We start from the raw sequence: 22,493 nt of genomic DNA, 5'->3' as shown, positions 1-22,493 counted from the left end.
AAAATACATATTTGCATGCACGATCCTGTGTGACCGTGTGTTACCCAAGTTACCCACCATTCTCATTCAGTCTTCTAGTCAGTCTCGGCACATGCATTACACAGAGTCTTTAAACCGTGCATTAACATTTAAATTAAACCGTTCTGAGTTTTTAAAATTCATTTTTTACGGGATGTGGGCTTTGCTGGCTAGGCCAGAATTTGCATCCCATCCCTAGTTGCCCTGGAGAAGGTGGTGTTGAGCTGTCTTCTTGAACCGCTGCATTCCATGTGGTGTAGGTACACCCACTGTGCTGTTGGGGAGGGAGTTCCAGGATTTAAATATATTATTTCCAAGTCAAGATGACTGCCTCCAGAGGCAGGCTCATGGCAGAGTCACATGACTATGGAAAGCCTATTAGTCCTGCCGTACAGGATTGCATTTCCAAAACTCAGGGCAGGATTCTCCGACCCCTCGCCGGGTCAAGAATCGGCGGGGGGGGGGGGGCATGAATCCCGCCCCGCTGCTCCGTCGCCGGTTGCCGAATTCTCCTGTGCCGTTTTTTGGGGCCGGTGTGGGGATCGTGAAATAGACAAGGTCCATATCGACGGGACCTGGCTTGGAGGGCGGTTAGCGGGGTCCTCGGGGGGAGGGGGGGGTGGGGGGCCCATGGTGGCCTGGCCCACCGATCTGCGGGCGGGCCTCTGGCGTGGGGGCACCCTTTCCCTCCGCGCCGGCCTCGGTAAGGCTCCGCCATGGCCGGCACGGGGAAGGAACGCCCTGCGCATGCGCAGGAAACACGGCAGCGGTTCTGTGCATGCGCCAACTTCCGCCGCCGGCCCTTCGGCGCTGGTTGGCGAGGCGCCAACCCTGCCGGTGCCGGCCAGGTCGGAGGATTCCACACCTTGCGGGCGGCCAGACCCCGGAGTGGTTCACGCCGCTCCTCGACGCCGGTACGGCCCGCTCCGCTGATCGCGGGAGAGTCCCGGCCCCAAACAGTGTCTTTATTAAAGAGAAGGATGTGCGAGCAACTCTTCCATGGGCTATTCAGTGATGACTATTATAATGTGTTCTTGTATCTCCTGAGGGCTTGGTGCTGTGGTACAGAAATAGGTCAGATTAGAATTTACTCTTAGAACCAACTGGGAGAGGATGCTGACTTCCGCACACACTGCTTTATCCCAGTTTCATGAACAAGAATCCTGTTCACTGGGGGAGGTGCACAGGACAACTCATTAGCTGGGGTAAAGTGAGGAGCAGTGACTTGCTAACCCTCACATGCATAGTGTGGTACTTGGGGTAGGTTAAGAGAGGAAACCGGATGTGTGTATCTATGGGTGATCCCAGACTCTTCAGGAGATTAAGAGGATAGGTTGAGATGATGTTGGGCGGTGGGGTGGGGGTAGGTTGTCACAGTAAACCTAGAAATTGTGAATTCAATTCCAAAATTTTTAATCGTGATATCTCCCACTCTGCATTCAGTAAGATCCCACGGAACAGCAATGATGTCAGATGTTAGTTAATGTGTTCATGTGAAAATGGCGCTTCTGAATTGTGTGCCACCCCCTCCCCACCGCATGTGTGTGCCCCCCACCCCCACAGGGCACTCAACCGGGCTTAACCCATTTCCCGCACCTCATCCCTTCTCCTCCCTCCCAGAACTATGGTAGGATCTCGCTTGTCCTCGCTTTCCACCTCTCCAGCCTCTGCATTCAAATGATCCGCCAACTCCAAGCACGATTCTGCAACCAAGCACATCTTTCCCTCACCTCCACAGCGCACCCCCCAGCCCCCGTCAACATTCCGCAGAAAGCGTTCCCTCCGTGGTTCCGGGCGGCATGGTAGGACAGTGGTTAGCACTGTTGCTTCACAGCGCCAGGGACCCGGATTGGGTCACTGGCTGTGCGGAGTCTGCACGCTCTCCCCGTGTCTGGGTGGGTTTCCTCCGGGTGCTCCGGTTTCCTCCCACAAGACGTGCTGTCCGGTGAATTGGACATTCTGAATTCTCCCTCTGCGTACCCAACAGAGGGAATTTTCACAGTAACTTCATTGCAGTGTTAATGTAAGCCTACTTGTGACAATAAAGATTATTATTATTATTCCCCTGGTCCACTCGTCCATCACCCTCAATTCCTCATTCCCCTTCCACAGCACCTTTTCATGCAAAAGGTGCAGCACCTGCTCCTGTACGTCCTCCCCCTCAGCATTAAAAGCCCCAAACACTGACCCCTGACTCCCATTGAAGCAGCATTTCACCTGCACCTCCTTCGATTTGACTATTGGCTGCTCCCAATGTGGTCTCCTCCAAACTGGGGAGCCGAAACGCAGACTGGACCAGCGCTTTGCGGAACACCTTCGCTCAGTCCGCAAGCATGACCCCAACCTTCCTGTCGCGTGCCATTTTAACTCAGCATCGTGCTCTCATGCCCCCTTGCCCGTCCACGGCCAGCTGCAATATTCCAGTGAAGCCATGCAGGGGTGGAGGAACTGCGTCTCACCTTCCGGTTAGGCGGGTGTTGTGTTCTGCTTCTTCATGTAGCATAAGCTGTTTCCTTGATGTGCACTCTGACAAAGGAAGGTTCAGACGTGGAGATAGGTTTAACACATTTATTGAACAATTTATTAACAATTCTCCTACTTGGGTTCGACTCTCCTGCTGATCTTGCTATAGTAACTCTATCTGACTAACCAGTCTGCTCTAAGCCATGTGGTGGGTGTGATGCTTCCTGATCTGCCCCTGTCTCTCTGTGTCGCCTATGGAAAGAGAAAGAGCATGTGTGCCCTGTCCTTTTATATGAGTTGCCCCCTTGTGGTAGTGTCACCTCTGGGTGTCTTGACTGCCCATTGGTCGTGTCCTATCTTACTGACCTATTGGTTGAACGTCTGTGTGTCATGATGTCTCTGGTGCTCCCTCTAGTGTGTATTTAGTCCCAGTGTATCTACATTAACCCCTTGTGTATTTACAGTGATGCATATCACCACAGCGGGTTCCAGCCTTCCGGAGTCAACACTGAGTTCAACAACTTTGAACTGTGATCTTTCTCCTCTATCTTTACCTTTTTAAAAACCCAATTTTTTTTTATGTTCCTATGCAAACTCCCTCCTTCCCCCTCCCCCACCGGGCCACCTGCCACTTGTTATTAATATTAATTAATGTTCCAGCCGTCCCACCCTCTCTAATAATTAATCACAATTCTCCCTCTCTTTAATTGTGAAGAAAGGTCGCAGAGACACACAACGTTACTTCTGTTTTCTCCCTCTACGGATGCTGCCAGACCTGCTGAGTTTATCCACGAGTATCAGGTTTTGCTTTGACATCCAGGAGCCACAGCATAGGCATTTTGCTATCTCAGTTCATCTGTGCTCTCTCCATGGAGGGGGTACAGGACAGCGGGTACAGGAGAGGGGCTAGAGGAGAGGGGGTACAGGAGAGAGGAAAGAGGAGAGGGGGACAGGAGAGGGGGACAGGAGAGGGGGTACAGGAGAGGAGGTACTGGAGAGGAGAACAGGAGAGGGGGTACAGGAGAGGGGTACAGGAGAGGGGGTGCAGGAGAGGAGCTACAGGAGAGGAGCTACAGGAGAGGGGGTACAGGAGAGGGGGTACAGGAGAGGGGTACAGGAGAGTGGGTACAGGAGAGGGGGTACAGGAGAGGGGGAACAGGAGAGGAGCTACAGGAGAGGGGGTACAGGAGAGGGGGTACAGGAGGGGGGTACAGGAGAGGGGGTACAGGACAGGGGGTACAGGAGAGAGGGTACAGGAGAGAGGGTACCGGAGTGGGGGTACAGGAGAGGAGCTACAGGAGAGTGGGTACAGGAGAGGGGGTACAGGAGAGGGGGTACAGGAGAGGAGCTACAGGAGAGTGGGTACAGGAGAGGGGTACAGGAGAGGGGGTACAGGAGAGGGGGTACAGGAGAGGGGGTACAGGAGTGGGGTACAGGATAGGGGTACAGGAGAGGGGGTACAGAAGAGGGGGTACAGGATAGGGGTACAGGAGAGGGGTACAGGAGAGGGGGTACAGGAGAGGGGTACAGGAGAGGGGGTACAGGAGAGGGGTACAGGAGAGGGGTACAGGAGAAGGGGTACAGGAGAGGGGGTACAGGAGAGGGGGTACAGGAGAGGGGTACAGGAGAGGGGGTACAGGAGAGGGGGTACAGGAGAGGGGGTACAGGAGAAGGGGTACAGAAGAGGGGGTACAGGAGAGGGGGTACAGGAGAGGGGTACAGGAAAGGGGTACAGGAGAGGGGGTACAGGAGAGGGGTACAGGAGAGGGGTACAGGAGAGGGGTACAGGAGAAGGGGTACAGGAGAGGGGGTACAGGAGAGGGGTACAAGAGAGGGGTACAGGAGAAGGGGTACAGGAGAAGGGGTACAGGAGAGGGGGTACAGGTGAGGGGTACAGGAGACGGGGTACAGGAGAGGGGGTACAGGATAGGGGTACAGGATAGGGGTACAAGAGAGGGGGTACGGGAGAGAGGGTACAGGAGAGAGGGTACAGGAGAGGGGGTACAGGAGAGGGGTACAGGAGAGGGGGTACAGGAGAGGGGTACAGGAGAGGGGTACAGGAGAGGGGGTACAGGAGAGTGGGTACAGGAGAGGGGGTACAGGAGAGTGGGTACAGGAGAGGGGGTACAGGAGAGGGGGTACAGGAGAGGGGGTACAGGAGAGGGGGTACAGGAGAGGGGTACAGGAGAGGAGCTACAGGATAGGGGGTACAGGAGAGGGGGTACAGGAGGGGGGTACAGGAGAGGGGGTACAGGACAGGGGGTACAGGAGAGAGGGTACAGGAGAGGGGGTACAGGAGGGGGGTACAGGAGAGGGGGTACAGGACAGGGGGTACAGGAGAGAGGGTACAGGAGAGGGGGTACAGGAGAGGGGGTACAGGAGAGGGGTACAGGAGAGGGGTACAGGAGAGGGGTACAGGAGAGGGGGTACAGGAGAGGGGGTACAGGAGAGGGGGTACAGGAGAGGGGGTACAGGAGAGGGGGTACAGGAGAGGGGTACAGGAGAGGGGGTACAGGAGAGGGGGTACAGGAGAGGGGGTACAGGAGAGGGGGTACAGGAGAGGGGGTACAGGAGAGGGGGTACAGGAGAGGGGGTACAGGAGAGGGGGTACAGGAGAGCTCTTGTTCCTGTCCTGGGCCTCAGCCCCCGTCACTAAAAAACGGATTATCCGGCCACATTCCTTATTGTGGGATCTTGTAAATTGGTCTCTGCGTTCCCTTTGTTATAACGGTGCACACACCACATGGACAGGCAGCTTACCACCCCCTCCTCAAGGATATTTCACGCTGTCCCAGACAGCGACCCCCACATCACATGAATGGAGTTTTTCAAACTTCAAATGAACTTTATTGGTCGTAAAACACTTTTGGATGTTCTGAGGTTGGGAAAGGTGCTATAGGAATGCAGGCTCTGCTTCCTATGTGAATTTGAACTGCAAATTCCCAAGTTCAATCCTACTTAATATTAACTCATTCATTTCAAAAACATAATGAATATTTCATTTCTTTCTCTTCTCCCGTCTCACTCAACTCTCTTCCTCCCTTCCCTCATCTCTCGATCCCTCATTTCTCACCTCCCACCGTCCTTCCACAACTCCCCCCTTCCCTCATTCCTATTCCACCTCTCCTCCCTTCCCTTCCCTACCTCTCCGATTCCCATTTGATCCCTCATTTCCCACTTCTCTCCCATCCCATTTACTCTCACCTCAACCTCCGCAACTCCCAATTGTTTGTTTCCTTACCCTAACCCCTCTCACTCCCTATTCCCTCACCCCTATTCTCTCCCCTTACCCTTCCATGTTCCACTATCACCCGCCCCTTCCCTACTCCCTCTTCCGGTCCCCGTCACATCACCTACCACCCTCCCACACCTCCCCTACACCCTCCTGACCCCTCCTCCTCCCCTACCCTCTCCCTCCCCTACCCCCTCCTGACCCTTCCTCCTCCCCTACCCCCTCCCTCCTCCTGATACATCCACCTCCCCTACCCTCTCCTGCTCCCACCCCCTCCACCTCCCCTACACTCACCCTCCCCTGACCCCTCCACTTCCCCTATCCTCCCCAACCTCCCACCCCCTCCACCTCCCCTAACCCCACCCTCCTCCTGCCCCATCCACCTCCCCTACCCTCTCCCTCGTCCTGCCCCCTCCACCTCCCCTACCCTCTCCCTCCCCTGACCCTCCACCTCCCCTAACCCCACCCTCCTCCTGCTCCCACCACCTCCCCTACACCCTCGCTTCTCTCACCCCTCTATCCCCCTTACTTGTCCCCTCCTCGCGACCCCTCCACATCCCCCACCTCCTCCCCTCCTGTCCCCTCCACATCCCCACCTCCTCCCCTCCTGGCCCCTCCACATCCCCACCTCCTCCCCTCCTGGCCCCTCCACATCCCCACCTCCTCCCCTCCTGTCCCCTCCACATCCCCACCTCCTCCCCTCCTGGCCCCTCCACATCCCCCACCTCCTCCCCTCCTGTCCTCTCCACATCCCCCACCTCCCCTCCTGTCCTCTCCACATCCCCCACCTCCTCCCCTCCTGGCCCCTCCACATCCCCCACCTCCTCCCCTCCTGTCCCCTCCACATCCCCACCTCCTCCCCTCCTGTCCTCTCCACATTCCCCACCTCCTCCCCTCCACATCCCCCACCTCCTGGCCCCTCCACATCCCCACCTCCTCCCCTCCTGTCCCCTCCACATCCCCACCTCCTCCCCTCCACATCCCCACTTCCTCCCCTCCTGTCCCCTCCACATCCCCCACCTCCTCCCCTCCTGTCCCCTCCACATCCCCACCTCCTCCCCTCCACATCCCCACCTCCTCCCCTCCACATCCCCACCTCCTCCCCTCCTGTCCCCTCCACATCCCCACCTCCTCCCCTCCTGTCCTCTCCACATCCCCACCTCCTCCCCTCCTGTCCTCTCCACATCCCCACCTCCTCCCCTCCTGTCCTCTCCACATCCCCCACCTCCTCCCCTCCACATCCCCACCTCCTCCCCTCCTGTCCCCTCCACATCCCCCACCTCCTCCCCCCCACATCCCCACCTCCTCCCCTCCTGTCCCCTCCACATCCCCCACCTCCTCCCCTCCACATCCCCCACCTCCTCCCCTCCTGTTCCCTCCACATCCCCCACCTTCTCCCCTTCCCCTGTCCCCTCCACTTCCCCCACCTCCTCCCCTCCTGTCCCCTCCGCTTATCCTACCTCCTCTTGCTCTCCCCCCCCCCCCCCGTTGACAGGGTGTGAGATGTGGAGCCTCCGAGACACAATGATGCTCCTTGGGATATGGGTGTTGGTGGCCTGTGGTCAGCGGACGACGCAGGCACCCCCCCAGTGGGAGAAGGTGGCGGTCCGATTATCGGGCTACCCTCGCAAGCACAATGAGGGCCGAGTGGAAGTCCGCTATGAGGGAGAGTGGGGGACCATCTGCGATGATGACTTCAAGCTGGAGAACGCGGTGGTTCTGTGCCGGATGATGGGATTCACTACGGCCACGGGATGGACCCACAGTGCCAAGTACGGCAAAGGAGCAGGTGAGAGATTCCGGGCGATCCGGCCATTCCCAGCGACCCCTCCCTCTAATTTATTCCAGGTTAAAGTCCAACAGGTTTGTTTCGATGTCACTAGCTTTCGGAGCGCTGCTCCTTCCTCAGGTGAATGAAGAGGTCTGTTTTATTCGCCAAGGGTTAAGCAATCCGAGGGATTTGACAGAATCATCCCAAGCAGACAAGACCCTCCCCTAGTGTCACACAGCACAGCAGGGGTCTGTTCTGCCCATCATGTATATGCTAGCTCTGGTGCTCCTTCGAGAGTATCTTCTAAACTCGCAACCTCTCCCTCGGAGAAGGACAAGGGCAGCAGATACCTGGGAACCCCACCACCTGGAGGTTCCCCTCCAAGCCGCTCACCATCCCGATTTGGGAATATATCGGCCGTTCCTTCACTGTCGCTGGGGCAACATCCTGGAGCTCCCTCCCTAACAGCACAGTGGGTGTACCCTCAGATCCGTCTATCTGGTTACTGACCCTCAAATCCCTGTGTCTGGTAACTGACCCTCAGATCCGTCTCTCTGGTTACTGACCCTCAAATCCGTCTCTGGTAACTGACCCTCAGATCCGTCTATCTGGTTACTGACCCTCAAATCCCTGTGTCTGGTAACTGACCCTCAAATCCATCTCTCTGTTTACTGACCCTCAAATCCGTCTCTCTGGTAACTGACCCTCAAATCCCTGTGTCTGGTTACTGACCCTCAAATCCCTGTCTCTCTGGTTACTGACCCTCAAATCCCTGTGTCTGGTTACTGACCCTCAAATCCGTCTCTCTGGTAACTGACCCTCAAATCCCTGTGTCTGGTAACTGACCCTCAAATCCGTCTCTCTGGTAACTGACCCTCAAATCCCTGTCTCTCTGGTTACTGACCCTCAAATCCCTGTCTCTCTGGTTACTGACCCTCAAATCCGTCTCTCTGGTAACTGACCCTCAAATCCGTCTCTCTGGTTACTGACCCTCAAATCCCTGTCTCTCTGGTAACTGACCCTCAAATCCGTCTCTCTGGTTACTGACCCTCAAATCCGTCTCTTTGGTAACTGACCCTCAAATCCGTCTCTCTGGTTACTGACCCTCAAATCCGTCTCTCTGGTAACTGACCCTCAAATCCGTCTCTCTGGTTACTGACCCTCAAATCCGTCTCTCTGGTAACTGACCCTCAAATCCGTCTCTCTGGTAACTGACCCTCAAATCCGTCTCTCTGGTTACTGACCCTCAAATCCGTCTCTCTGGTTACTGACCCTCAAATCCGTCTCTCTGGTTACTGACCCTCAAATCCGTCTCTCTGGTAACTGACCCTCAAATCCGTCTCTCTGGTAACTGACCCTCAAATCCGTCTCTCTGGTTACTGACCCTCAAATCCGTCTCTCTGGTTACTGACCCTCAAATCCGTCTCTCTGGTAACTGACCCTCAAATCCGTCTCTCTGGTTACTGACCCTCAAATCCGTCTCTCTGGTTACTGACCCTCAAATCCATCTCTCTGTTTACTGACCCTCAAATCCGTCTCTCTGGTAACTGACCCTCAAATCCCTGTGTCTGGTTACTGACCCTCAAATCCCTGTCTCTCTGGTTACTGACCCTCAAATCCCTGTGTCTGGTTACTGACCCCCAAATCCCTGTCTCTCTGGTTACTGACCCTCAAATCCCTGTCTCTCTGGTTACTGACCCTCAAATCCCTGTCTCTCTGGTAACTGACCCTCAAATCCCTGTCTCTCTGGTAACTGACCCTCAAATCCCTGTCTCTCTGGTAACTGACCCTCAAATCCGTCTCTCTGGTAACTGACCCTCAAATCCGTCTCTCTGGTTACTGACCCTCAAATCCGTCTCTCTGGTTACTGACCCTCAAATCCGTCTCTCTGGTAACTGACCCTCAAATCCGTCTCTCTGGTTACTGACCCTCAAATCCGTCTCTCTGGTTACTGACCCTCGAATCCGTCTCTCTGGTTACTGACCCTCTAATCTGTCTCTCTGGTTACTGACCCTCAAATCCGTCTCTCTGGTTACTGACCCTCAAATCTGTCTCTCTGGTTACTGACCCTCAAATCCGTCTCTCTGGTAACTGACCCTCAAATCCCTGTCTCTCTGGTTACTGACCCTCAAATCCGTCTCTCTGGTAACTGATCCTCAAATCCGTCTCTCTGGTAACTGACCCTCAAATCCGTCTCTCTGGATACTGACCCTCAAATCCCTGTCTCTCTGGTTACTGACCCTCAAATCCCTGTCTCTCTGGTAACTGACCCTCAAATCCGTCTCTCTGGTTACTGACCCTCAAATCCGTCTCTCTGGTTACTGACCCTCAAATCCCTGTCTCTCTGGTTACTGACCCTCAAATCCGTCTCTCTGGATACTGACCCTCAAATCCCTGTCTCTCTGGTTACTGACCCTCAAATCCCTGTCTCTCTGGTTACTGACCCTCAAATCCGTATCTCTGGTTACTGACCCTCTAATCCGTCTCTCTGGTAACTGACCCTCAAATCCCTGTCTCTCTGGTAACTGACCCCCAAATCCGTCTCTCTGGTTACTGACCCTCAAATCCCTGTCTCTCTGGTAACTGACCCTCAAATCCGTCTCTCTGGTTACTGACCCTCAAATCCGTCTCTCTGGTAACTGACCCTCAAATCCCTGTCTCTCTGGTTACTGACCCTCAAATCCGTCTCTCTGGATACTGACCCTCAAATCCGTCTCTCTGGTAACTGACCCTCAAACCCGTCTCTCTGGTAACTGACCCTCAAATCCCTGTGTCTGGTAACTGACCCTCAAATCCGTCTCTCTGGTAACTGACCCTCAAATCCGTCTCTCTGGTTACTGACCCTCAAATCCGTCTCTCTGGTTACTGACCCTCAAATCCGTCTCTCTGGTAACTGACCCTCAAATCCCTGTGTCTGGTAACTGACCCTCAAATCCGTCTCTCTGGTAACTGACCCTCAAATCCCTGTCTCTCTGGATACTGACCCTCAAAGCCGTCTCTCTGGTAACTGACCCTCAAATCCGTCTCTCTGGTAACTGACCCTCAAATCCCTGTGTCTGGTTACTGACCCTCAAATCCCTGTCTCTCTGGTTACTGACCCTCAAATCCGTCTCTCTGGTTACTGACCCTCAAATCCGTCTCTCTGGTAACTGACCCTCAAATCCCTGTGTCTGGTAACTGACCCTCAAATCCGTCTCTCTGGTAACTGACCCTCAAATCCCTGTCTCTCTGGATACTGACCCTCAAATCCGTCTCTCTGGTAACTGACCCTCAAATCCGTCTCTCTGGTAACTGACCCTCAAATCCCTGTGTCTGGTTACTGACCCTCAAATCCCTGTCTCTCTGGTTACTGACCCTCAAATCCCTGTGTCTGGTTACTGACCCCCAAATCCCTGTCTCTCTGGTTACTGACCCTCAAATCCCTGTCTCTCTGGTTACTGACCCTCAAATCCCTGTCTCTCTGGTAACTGACCCTCAAATCCCTGTCTCTCTGGTAACTGACCCTCAAATCCCTGTCTCTCTGGTAACTGACCCTCAAATCCGTCTCTCTGGTAACTGACCCTCAAATCCGTCTCTCTGGTTACTGACCCTCAAATCCGTCTCTCTGGTTACTGACCCTCAAATCCGTCTCTCTGGTAACTGACCCTCAAATCCGTCTCTCTGGTTACTGACCCTCAAATCCGTCTCTCTGGTTACTGACCCTCGAATCCGTCTCTCTGGTTACTGACCCTCTAATCTGTCTCTCTGGTTACTGACCCTCAAATCCGTCTCTCTGGTTACTGACCCTCAAATCTGTCTCTCTGGTTACTGACCCTCAAATCCGTCTCTCTGGTAACTGACCCTCAAATCCCTGTCTCTCTGGTTACTGACCCTCAAATCCGTCTCTCTGGTAACTGATCCTCAAATCCGTCTCTCTGGTAACTGACCCTCAAATCCGTCTCTCTGGATACTGACCCTCAAATCCCTGTCTCTCTGGTTACTGACCCTCAAATCCCTGTCTCTCTGGTAACTGACCCTCAAATCCGTCTCTCTGGTTACTGACCCTCAAATCCGTCTCTCTGGTTACTGACCCTCAAATCCCTGTCTCTCTGGTTACTGACCCTCAAATCCGTCTCTCTGGATACTGACCCTCAAATCCCTGTCTCTCTGGTTACTGACCCTCAAATCCCTGTCTCTCTGGTTACTGACCCTCAAATCCGTATCTCTGGTTACTGACCCTCTAATCCGTCTCTCTGGTAACTGACCCTCAAATCCCTGTCTCTCTGGTAACTGACCCCCAAATCCGTCTCTCTGGTTACTGACCCTCAAATCCCTGTCTCTCTGGTAACTGACCCTCAAATCCGTCTCTCTGGTTACTGACCCTCAAATCCGTCTCTCTGGTAACTGACCCTCAAATCCCTGTCTCTCTGGTTACTGACCCTCAAATCCGTCTCTCTGGATACTGACCCTCAAATCCGTCTCTCTGGTAACTGACCCTCAAACCCGTCTCTCTGGTAACTGACCCTCAAATCCCTGTGTCTGGTAACTGACCCTCAAATCCGTCTCTCTGGTAACTGACCCTCAAATCCGTCTCTCTGGTTACTGACCCTCAAATCCGTCTCTCTGGTTACTGACCCTCAAATCCGTCTCTCTGGTAACTGACCCTCAAATCCCTGTGTCTGGTAACTGACCCTCAAATCCGTCTCTCTGGTAACTGACCCTCAAATCCCTGTCTCTCTGGATACTGACCCTCAAAGCCGTCTCTCTGGTAACTGACCCTCAAATCCGTCTCTCTGGTAACTGACCCTCAAATCCCTGTGTCTGGTTACTGACCCTCAAATCCCTGTCTCTCTGGTTACTGACCCTCAAATCCGTCTCTCTGGTTACTGACCCTCAAATCCGTCTCTCTGGTAACTGACCCTCAAATCCCTGTGTCTGGTAACTGACCCTCAAATCCGTCTCTCTGGTAACTGACCCTCAAATCCCTGTCTCTCTGGATACTGACCCTCAAATCCGTCTCTCTGGTAACTGACCCTCAAATCCGTCTCTCTGGTAACTGACCCTCAAATCCCTGTGTCTGGTTACTGACCCTCAAATCCCTGTCTCTCTGGTTACTGACCCTCAAATCCGTCTCTCTGGTTACTGACCCTCAAATCCTTGTCTCTCTGGTAACTGACCCTCAAATCCGTCTCTCTGGTTACTGACCCTCAAATCCGTCTCTCTGGTTACTGACCCTCAAATCCGTCTCTCTGGTTACTGACCCTCAAATCCGTCTCTCTGGTAACTGACCCTCAAATCCCTGTGTCTGGTAACTGACCCTCAAATCCGTCTCTCTGGTAACTGACCCTCAAATCCCTGTCTCTCTGGTTACTGACCCTCAAATCCGTCTCTCTGGTAACTGATCCTCAAATCCGTCTCTCTGGTTACTGACCCTCTAATCTGTCTCTCTGGTTACTGACCCTCAAATCCCTGTCTCTCTGGTTACTGACCCTCAAATCCCTGTCTCTCTGGTAACTGACCCTCAAATCCGTCTCTCTGGTTACTGACCCTCAAATCCGTCTCTCTGGTTACTGACCCTCAAATCCCTGTCTCTCTGGTTACTGACCCTCAAATCCGTCTCTCTGGATACTGACCCTCAAATCCCTGTCTCTCTGGTAACTGACCCTCAAATCCCTGTCTCTCTGGTTACTGACCCTCAAATCCGTCTCTCTGGTAACTGACCCTCTAATCCGTCTCTCTGGTAACTGACCCTCAAATCCCTGTCTCTCTGGTAACTGACCCCCAAATCCGTCTCTCTGGTTACTGACCCTCAAATCCCTGTCTCTCTGGTAACTGACCCTCAAATCCGTCTCTCTGGTTACTGACCCTCAAATCCGTCTCTCTGGTAACTGACCCTCAAATCCCTGTCTCTCTGGTTACTGACCCTCAAATCCGTCTCTCTGGATACTGACCCTCAAATCCGTCTCTCTGGTAACTGACCCTCAAACCCGTCTCTCTGGTAACTGACCCTCAAATCCCTGTGTCTGGTAACTGACCCTCAAATCCGTCTCTCTGGTAACTGACCCTCAAATCCGTCTCTCTGGTTACTGACCCTCAAATCCGTCTCTCTGGTTACTGACCCTCAAATCCGTCTCTCTGGTAACTGACCCTCAAATCCCTGTGTCTGGTAACTGACCCTCAAATCCGTCTCTCTGGTAACTGACCCTCAAATCCCTGTCTCTCTGGATACTGACCCTCAAAGCCGTCTCTCTGGTAACTGACCCTCAAATCCGTCTCTCTGGTAACTGACCCTCAAATCCCTGTGTCTGGTTACTGACCCTCAAATCCCTGTCTCTCTGGTTACTGACCCTCAAATCCGTCTCTCTGGTTACTGACCCTCAAATCCGTCTCTCTGGTAACTGACCCTCAAATCCCTGTGTCTGGTAACTGACCCTCAAATCCGTCTCTCTGGTAACTGACCCTCAAATCCCTGTCTCTCTGGATACTGACCCTCAAATCCGTCTCTCTGGTAACTGACCCTCAAATCCGTCTCTCTGGTAACTGACCCTCAAATCCCTGTGTCTGGTTACTGACCCTCAAATCCCTGTCTCTCTGGTTACTGACCCTCAAATCCGTCTCTCTGGTTACTGACCCTCAAATCCTTGTCTCTCTGGTAACTGACCCTCAAATCCGTCTCTCTGGTTACTGACCCTCAAATCCGTCTCTCTGGTTACTGACCCTCAAATCCGTCTCTCTGGTTACTGACCCTCAAATCCGTCTCTCTGGTAACTGACCCTCAAATCCCTGTGTCTGGTAACTGACCCTCAAATCCGTCTCTCTGGTAACTGACCCTCAAATCCGTCTCTCTGGTTACTGACCCTCAAATCCGTCTCTCTGGTTACTGACCCTCTAATCCGTCTCTCTGGTTACTGACCCTCTAATCTGTCTCTCTGGTTACTGACCGTCAATTCCCTGTCTCTCTGGTTACTGACCCTCAAATCCGTCTCTCTGGTAACTGACCCTCAAATCCCTGTCTCTCTGGTAACTGACCCTCAAATCCGTCTCTCTGGTTACTGACCCTCAAATCCGTCTCTCTGGTTACTGACCCTCAAATCCGTCTCTCTGGTAACACCCTCAAATCCGTCTCTCTGGTAACTGACCCTCAAATCCCTGTCTCTCTGGTAACTGACCCTCAAATCCGTCTCTCTGGTAACTGACCCTCAAATCCCTGTCTCTCTGGTTACTGACCCTCAAATCCCTGTCTCTCTGGTAACTGACCCTCAAATCCGTCTCTCTGGTTACCGACCCTCAAATCCGTCTCTCTGGTTACTGACCCTCAAATCCGTCTCTCTGGTAACTGACCCTCAAATCCCTGTGTCTGGTAACTGACCCTCAAATCCGTCTCTCTGGTAACTGACCCTCAAATCCCTGTCTCTCTGGATACTGACCCTCAAATCCGTCTCTCTGGTAACTGACCCTCAAATCCGTCTCTCTGGTAACTGACCCTCAAATCCCTGTGTCTGGTAACTGACCCTCAAATCCGTCTCTCTGGTAACTGACCCTCAAATCCGTCTCTCTGGATACTGACCCTCAAATCCGTCTCTCTGGATACTGACCCTCAAATCCGTCTCTCTGGTAACTGACCCTCAAATCCGTCTCTCTGGTTACTGACCCTCAAATCCGTCACTCTGTTTACTGACCCTCAAATCCGTCTCTCTGGTTACTGACCCTCAAATCCGTCTCTCTGGTAACTGACCCTCAAATCCGTCTCTCTGGTAACTGACCCTCAAATCCGTCTCTCTGGTTACTGACCCTCAAATCCCTGTGTCTGGTAACTGACCCTCAAATCCGTCTCTCTGGTAACTGACCCTCAAATCCGTCTCTCTGGATACTGACCCTCAAATCCGTCTCTCTGGTTACTGACCCTCAAATCCGTCTCTCTGGTAACTGACCCTCAAATCCGTCTCTCTGGTAACTGACCCTCAAATCCGTCTCTCTGGTAACTGACCCTCAAATCCGTCTCTCTGGTTACTGACCGTCAAATCCGTCTCTCTGGTTACTGACCCTCTAATCCGTCTCTCTGGTTACTGACCCTCTAATCCGTCTCTCTGGTTACTGACCCTCTAATCCGTCTCTCTGGTTACTGACCCTCTAATCCGTCTCTCTGGTTACTGACCCTCAAATCCGTCTCTCTGGTTACTGACCCTCTAATCCGTCTCTCTGGAGACTGACCCTCAAATCCGTCTCTCTGGTTACTGACCCTCAAATCCGTCTCTCTGGTAACTGACCCTCAAATCCGTCTCTCTGGTAACTGACCCTCAAATCCGTCTCTCTGGTAACTGACCCTCAAATCCGTCTCTCTGGTTACTGACCCTCAAATCCGTCTCTCTGGTAACTGACCCTCAAATCCGTCTCTCTGGTTACCGACCCTCAAATCCGTCTCTCTGGTTACTGACCCTCAAATCCGTCTCTCTGGTTACTGACCCTCAAATCCGTCTCTCTGGATACTGACCCTCAAATCCGTCTCTCTGGTTACTGACCCTCAAATCCGTCTCTCTGGTAACTGACCCTCAAATCCCTGTCTCTCTGGTTACTGACCCTCAAATCCGTCTCTCTGGGAACTGACCCTCAAATCCCTGTCTCTCTGGTTACTGACCCTCAAATACGTCTCTCTAGTAACTGACCCTCAAATCCGTCTCTCTGGTAACTGACCCTCAAATCCGTCTCTCTGGTAACTGACCCTCAAATCGGTCTCTCTGGTTACTGACCCTCAAATCCGTCTCTCTGGTTACTGACCCTCAAATCCGTCTCTCTGGTAACTGACCCTCAAATCCCTGTCTCTCTGGTTACTGACCCTCAAATCCGTCTCTCTGGGAACTGACCCTCAAATCCCTGTCTCTCTGGTTACTGACCCTCAAATACGTCTCTCTAGTAACTGACCCTCAAATCCGTCTCTCTGGTAACTGACCCTCAAATCGGTCTCTCTGGTTACTGACCCTCAAATCCGTCTCTCTGGTTACTGACCCTCAAATCCGTCTCTCTGGTAACTGACCCTCAAATCCCTGTCTCTCTGGTTACTGACCCTCAAATACGTCTCTCTAGTAACTGACCCTCAAATCCGTCTCTCTGGCAACTGACCCTCAAATCCGTCTCTCTGGTAACTGACCCTCAAATCGGTCTCTCTGGTTACTGACCCTCAAATCCGTCTCTCTGGTTACTGACCCTCAAATCCGTCTCTCTGGTAACTGACCCTCAAATCCCTGTGTCTGGTAACTGACCCTCAAATCCGTCTCTCTGGTAACTGACCCTCAAATCCCTGTCTCTCTGGTTACTGACCCTCAAATCCGTCTCTCTGGTAACTGACCCTCAAATCCGTCTCTCTGGTAACTGACCCTCAAATCCCTGTGTCTGGTAACTGACCCTCAAATCCGTCTCTCTGGTAACTGACCCTCAAATCCGTCTCTCTGGATACTGACCCTCAAATCCGTCTCTCTGGTAACTGACCCTCAAATCCGTCTCTCTGGTAACTGACCCTCAAATCCCTGTCTCTCTGGTTACTGACCCTCAAATCCGTCTCTCTGGTAACTGACCCTCAAATCCGTCTCTCTGGTTACTGACCCTCAAATCCGTCACTCTGTTTACTGACCCTCAAATCCGTCTCTCTGGTAACTGACCCTCAAATCCGTCTCTCTGGTAACTGACCCTCAAATCCGTCTCTCTGGTAACTGACCCTCAAATCCGTCTCTCTGGTAACTGACCCTCAAATCCGTCTCTCTGGTAACTGACCCTCAAATCCGTCTCTCTGGTTACTGACCCTCAAATCTGTCTCTCTGGTTACTGACCCTCAAATCCCTGTCTCTCTGGTAACTGACCCTCAAATCCGTCTCTCTGGTTACCGACCCTCAAATCCGTCTCTCTGGTTACTGACCCTCAAATCCGTCTCTCTGGTTACTGACCCTCAAATCCGTCTCTCTGGTAACTGACCCTCAAATCCCTGTGTCTGGTAACTGACCCTCAAATCCGTCTCTCTGGTAACTGACCCTCAAATCCCTGTCTCTCTGGATACTGACCCTCAAATCCGTCTCTCTGGTAACTGACCCTCAAATCCCTGTCTCTCTGGTAACTGACCCTCAAATCCGTCTCTCTGGTAACTGACCCTCAAATCCGTCTCTCTGGTAACTGACCCTCAAGTCCCTGTGTCTGGTAACTGACCCTCAAATCCGTCTCTCTGGTAACTGACCCTCAAATCCGTCTCTCTGGATACCGACCCTCAAATCCGTCTCTCTGGATACTGACCCTCAAATCCGTCTCTCTGGTAACTGACCCTCAAATCCGTCTCTCTCGTAACTGACCCTCAAATCCGTCTCTCTGGTTACTGACCCTCAAATCCGTCACTCTGTTTACTGACCCTCAAATACGTCTCTCTGGTTACTGACCCTCAAATCCGTCTCTCTGGTAACTGACCCTCAAATCCCTGTGTCTGGTAACTGACCCTCAAATCCGTCTCTCTGGTAACTGACCCTCAAATCCGTCTCTCTGGATACTGACCCTCAAATCCGTCTCTCTGGTAACTGACCCTCAAATCCGTCTCTCTGGTAACTGACCCTCAAATCCCTGTCTCTCTGGTTACTGACCCTCAAATCCGTCTCTCTGGTAACTGACCCTCAAATCCGTCTCTCTGGTAACTGACCCTCAAATCCGTCTCTCTGGTAACTGACCCTCAAATCCGTCTGTCTGGTAACTGACCCTCAAATCCGTCTCTCTGGTAACTGACCCTCAAATCCGTCTCTCTGGTAACTGACCCTCAAATCCGTCTCTCTGGTAACTGACCCTCAAATCCGTCTCTCTGGTTACTGACCCTCAAATCTGTCTCTCTGGTTACTGACCCTCAAATCCCTGTCTCTCTGGTAACTGACCCTCAAATCCGTCTCTCTGGTAACTGACCCTCAAATCCCTGTGTCTGGTAACTGACCCTCAAATCCGTCTCTCTGGTAACTGACCCTCAAATCCGTCTCTCTGGATACTGACCCTCAAATCCGTCTCTCTGGTAACTGACCCTCAAATCCGTCTCTCTGGTAACTGACCCTCAAATCCCTGTCTCTCTGGTTACTGACCCTCAAATCCGTCTCTCTGGTAACTGACCCTCAAATCCGTCTCTCTGGTTACTGACCCTCAAATCCGTCACTCTGTTTACTGACCCTCAAATCCGTCTCTCTGGTAACTGACCCTCAAATCCGTCTCTCTGGTAACTGACCCTCAAATCCGTCTCTCTGGTAACTGACCCTCAAATCCGTCTCTCTGGTAACTGACCCTCAAATCCGTCTCTCTGGTAACTGACCCTCAAATCCGTCTCTCTGGTTACTGACCCTCAAATCTGTCTCTCTGGTTACTGACCCTCAAATCCCTGTCTCTCTGGTAACTGACCCTCAAATCCGTCTCTCTGGTTACCGACCCTCAAATCCGTCTCTCTGGTTACTGACCCTCAAATCCGTCTCTCTGGTTACTGACCCTCAAATCCGTCTCTCTGGTAACTGACCCTCAAATCCCTGTGTCTGGTAACTGACCCTCAAATCCGTCTCTCTGGTAACTGACCCTCAAATCCCTGTCTCTCTGGATACTGACCCTCAAATCCGTCTCTCTGGTAACTGACCCTCAAATCCCTGTCTCTCTGGTAACTGACCCTCAAATCCGTCTCTCTGGTAACTGACCCTCAAATCCGTCTCTCTGGTAACTGACCCTCAAGTCCCTGTGTCTGGTAACTGACCCTCAAATCCGTCTCTCTGGTAACTGACCCTCAAATCCGTCTCTCTGGATACTGACCCTCAAATCCGTCTCTCAGGATACTGACCCTCAAATCCGTCTCTCTGGTAACTGACCCTCAAATCCGTCTCTCTCGTAACTGACCCTCAAATCCGTCTCTCTGGTTACTGACCCTCAAATCCGTCACTCTGTTTACTGACCCTCAAATACGTCTCTCTGGTTACTGACCCTCAAATCCGTCTCTCTGGTAACTGACCCTCAAATCCCTGTGTCTGGTAACTGACCCTCAAATCCGTCTCTCTGGTAACTGACCCTCAAATCCGTCTCTCTGGATACTGACCCTCAAATCCGTCTCTCTGGTAACTGACCCTCAAATCCGTCTCTCTGGTAACTGACCCTCAAATCCCTGTCTCTCTGGTTACTGACCCTCAAATCCGTCTCTCTGGTAACTGACCCTCAAATCCGTCTCTCTGGTAACTGACCCTCAAATCCGTCTCTCTGGTAACTGACCCTCAAATCCGTCTGTCTGGTAACTGACCCTCAAATCCGTCTCTCTGGTAACTGACCCTCAAATCCGTCTCTCTGGTAACTGACCCTCAAATCCGTCTCTCTGGTAACTGACCCTCAAATCCGTCTCTCTGGTTACTGACCCTCAAATCTGTCTCTCTGGTTACTGACCCTCAAATCCCTGTCTCTCTGGTAACTGACCCTCAAATCCGTCTCTCTGGTAACTGACCCTCAAATCCGTCTCTCTGGTTACTGACCATCAAATCCCTGTCTCTCTGGTTACTGACCCTCAAATCCGTCTCTCTGGTAACTGACCCTCAAATCCGTCTCTCTGGATACTGACCCTCAAATCCGTCTCTCTGGTTACCGACCCTCAAATCCGTCTCTCTGGTTACTGACCCTCAAATCCGTCTCTCTGGTTACTGACCCTCAAATCCGTCTCTCTGGTAACTGACCCTCAAATCCCTGTGTCTGGTAACTGACCCTCAAATCCCTGTCTCTCTGGTAACTGACCCTCAAATCCGTCTCTCTGGTAACTGACCCTCAAATCCCTGTGTCTGGTAACTGACCCTCAAATCCCTGTCTCTCTGGTAACTGACCCTCAAATCCGTCTCTCTGGTTACTGACCCTCAAATCCGTCTCTCTGGTAACTGACCCTCAAATCCCTGTGTCTGGTAACTGACCCTCAAATCCCTGTCTCTCTGGTTACTGACCCTCAAATCCGTCTCTCTGGTAACTGACCCTCAAATCCGTCTCTCTGGTAACTGACCCTCAAATCCGTCTCTCTGGTAACTGACCCTCAAATCCGTCTGTCTGGTAACTGACCCTCAAATCCGTCTCTCTGGTAACTGACCCTCAAATCCGTCTCTCTGGTAACTGACCCTCAAATCCGTCTCTCTGGTAACTGACCCTCAAATCCGTCTCTCTGGTTACTGACCCTCAAATCTGTCTCTCTGGTTACTGACCCTCAAATCCCTGTCTCTCTGGTAACTGACCCTCAAATCCGTCTCTCTGGTAACTGACCCTCAAATCCCTGTGTCTGGTAACTGACCCTCAAATCCGTCTCTCTGGTAACTGACCCTCAAATCCGTCTCTCTGGATACTGACCCTCAAATCCGTCTCTCTGGTAACTGACCCTCAAATCCGTCTCTCTGGTAACTGACCCTCAAATCCCTGTCTCTCTGGTTACTGACCCTCAAATCCGTCTCTCTGGTAACTGACCCTCAAATCCGTCTCTCTGGTTACTGACCCTCAAATCCGTCACTCTGTTTACTGACCCTCAAATCCGTCTCTCTGGTAACTGACCCTCAAATCCGTCTCTCTGGTAACTGACCCTCAAATCCGTCTCTCTGGTAACTGACCCTCAAATCCGTCTCTCTGGTAACTGACCCTCAAATCCGTCTCTCTGGTAACTGACCCTCAAATCCGTCTCTCTGGTTACTGACCCTCAAATCTGTCTCTCTGGTTACTGACCCTCAAATCCCTGTCTCTCTGGTAACTGACCCTCAAATCCGTCTCTCTGGTTACCGACCCTCAAATCCGTCTCTCTGGTTACTGACCCTCAAATCCGTCTCTCTGGTTACTGACCCTCAAATCCGTCTCTCTGGTAACTGACCCTCAAATCCCTGTGTCTGGTAACTGACCCTCAAATCCGTCTCTCTGGTAACTGACCCTCAAATCCCTGTCTCTCTGGATACTGACCCTCAAATCCGTCTCTCTGGTAACTGACCCTCAAATCCCTGTCTCTCTGGTAACTGACCCTCAAATCCGTCTCTCTGGTAACTGACCCTCAAATCCGTCTCTCTGGTAACTGACCCTCAAGTCCCTGTGTCTGGTAACTGACCCTCAAATCCGTCTCTCTGGTAACTGACCCTCAAATCCGTCTCTCTGGATACTGACCCTCAAATCCGTCTCTCAGGATACTGACCCTCAAATCCGTCTCTCTGGTAACTGACCCTCAAATCCGTCTCTCTCGTAACTGACCCTCAAATCCGTCTCTCTGGTTACTGACCCTCAAATCCGTCACTCTGTTTACTGACCCTCAAATACGTCTCTCTGGTTACTGACCCTCAAATCCGTCTCTCTGGTAACTGACCCTCAAATCCCTGTGTCTGGTAACTGACCCTCAAATCCGTCTCTCTGGTAACTGACCCTCAAATCCGTCTCTCTGGATACTGACCCTCAAATCCGTCTCTCTGGTAACTGACCCTCAAATCCGTCTCTCTGGTAACTGACCCTCAAATCCCTGTCTCTCTGGTTACTGACCCTCAAATCCGTCTCTCTGGTAACTGACCCTCAAATCCGTCTCTCTGGTAACTGACCCTCAAATCCGTCTCTCTGGTAACTGACCCTCAAATCCGTCTGTCTGGTAACTGACCCTCAAATCCGTCTCTCTGGTAACTGACCCTCAAATCCGTCTCTCTGGTAACTGACCCTCAAATCCGTCTCTCTGGTAACTGACCCTCAAATCCGTCTCTCTGGTTACTGACCCTCAAATCTGTCTCTCTGGTTACTGACCCTCAAATCCCTGTCTCTCTGGTAACTGACCCTCAAATCCGTCTCTCTGGTAACTGACCCTCAAATCCGTCTCTCTGGTTACTGACCATCAAATCCCTGTCTCTCTGGTTACTGACCCTCAAATCCGTCTCTCTGGTAACTGACCCTCAAATCCGTCTCTCTGGATACTGACCCTCAAATCCGTCTCTCTGGTTACCGACCCTCAAATCCGTCTCTCTGGTTACTGACCCTCAAATCCGTCTCTCTGGTTACTGACCCTCAAATCCG

General features: G+C 52.5%; 1 protein-coding gene across 2 annotated transcripts in view; it reads left to right on the top strand.

Moving 5' to 3' along the window:
• LOC140409347 (lysyl oxidase homolog 3B-like) overlaps window positions 1–22,493 on the top strand; it is a 461,422-nt gene that overhangs the window by 20,369 nt on the left and 418,560 nt on the right. For both annotated transcript variants that reach the window (XM_072497763.1, XM_072497764.1), the window contains exon 2: window positions 7,209–7,502. In XM_072497763.1, the coding sequence (XP_072353864.1) occupies window positions 7,209–7,502 (294 nt within the window). The remainder of the gene's footprint in view (window positions 1–7,208; window positions 7,503–22,493) is intronic.

This window comes from Scyliorhinus torazame, chromosome 3, assembly GCF_047496885.1.
Source record: "Scyliorhinus torazame isolate Kashiwa2021f chromosome 3, sScyTor2.1, whole genome shotgun sequence".
NCBI classification, from domain to species: domain Eukaryota; kingdom Metazoa; phylum Chordata; class Chondrichthyes; order Carcharhiniformes; family Scyliorhinidae; genus Scyliorhinus; species Scyliorhinus torazame.
Note: the sequence above shows the minus strand (reverse complement) of the source record. Positions and strands in the feature narration are given on the sequence as shown.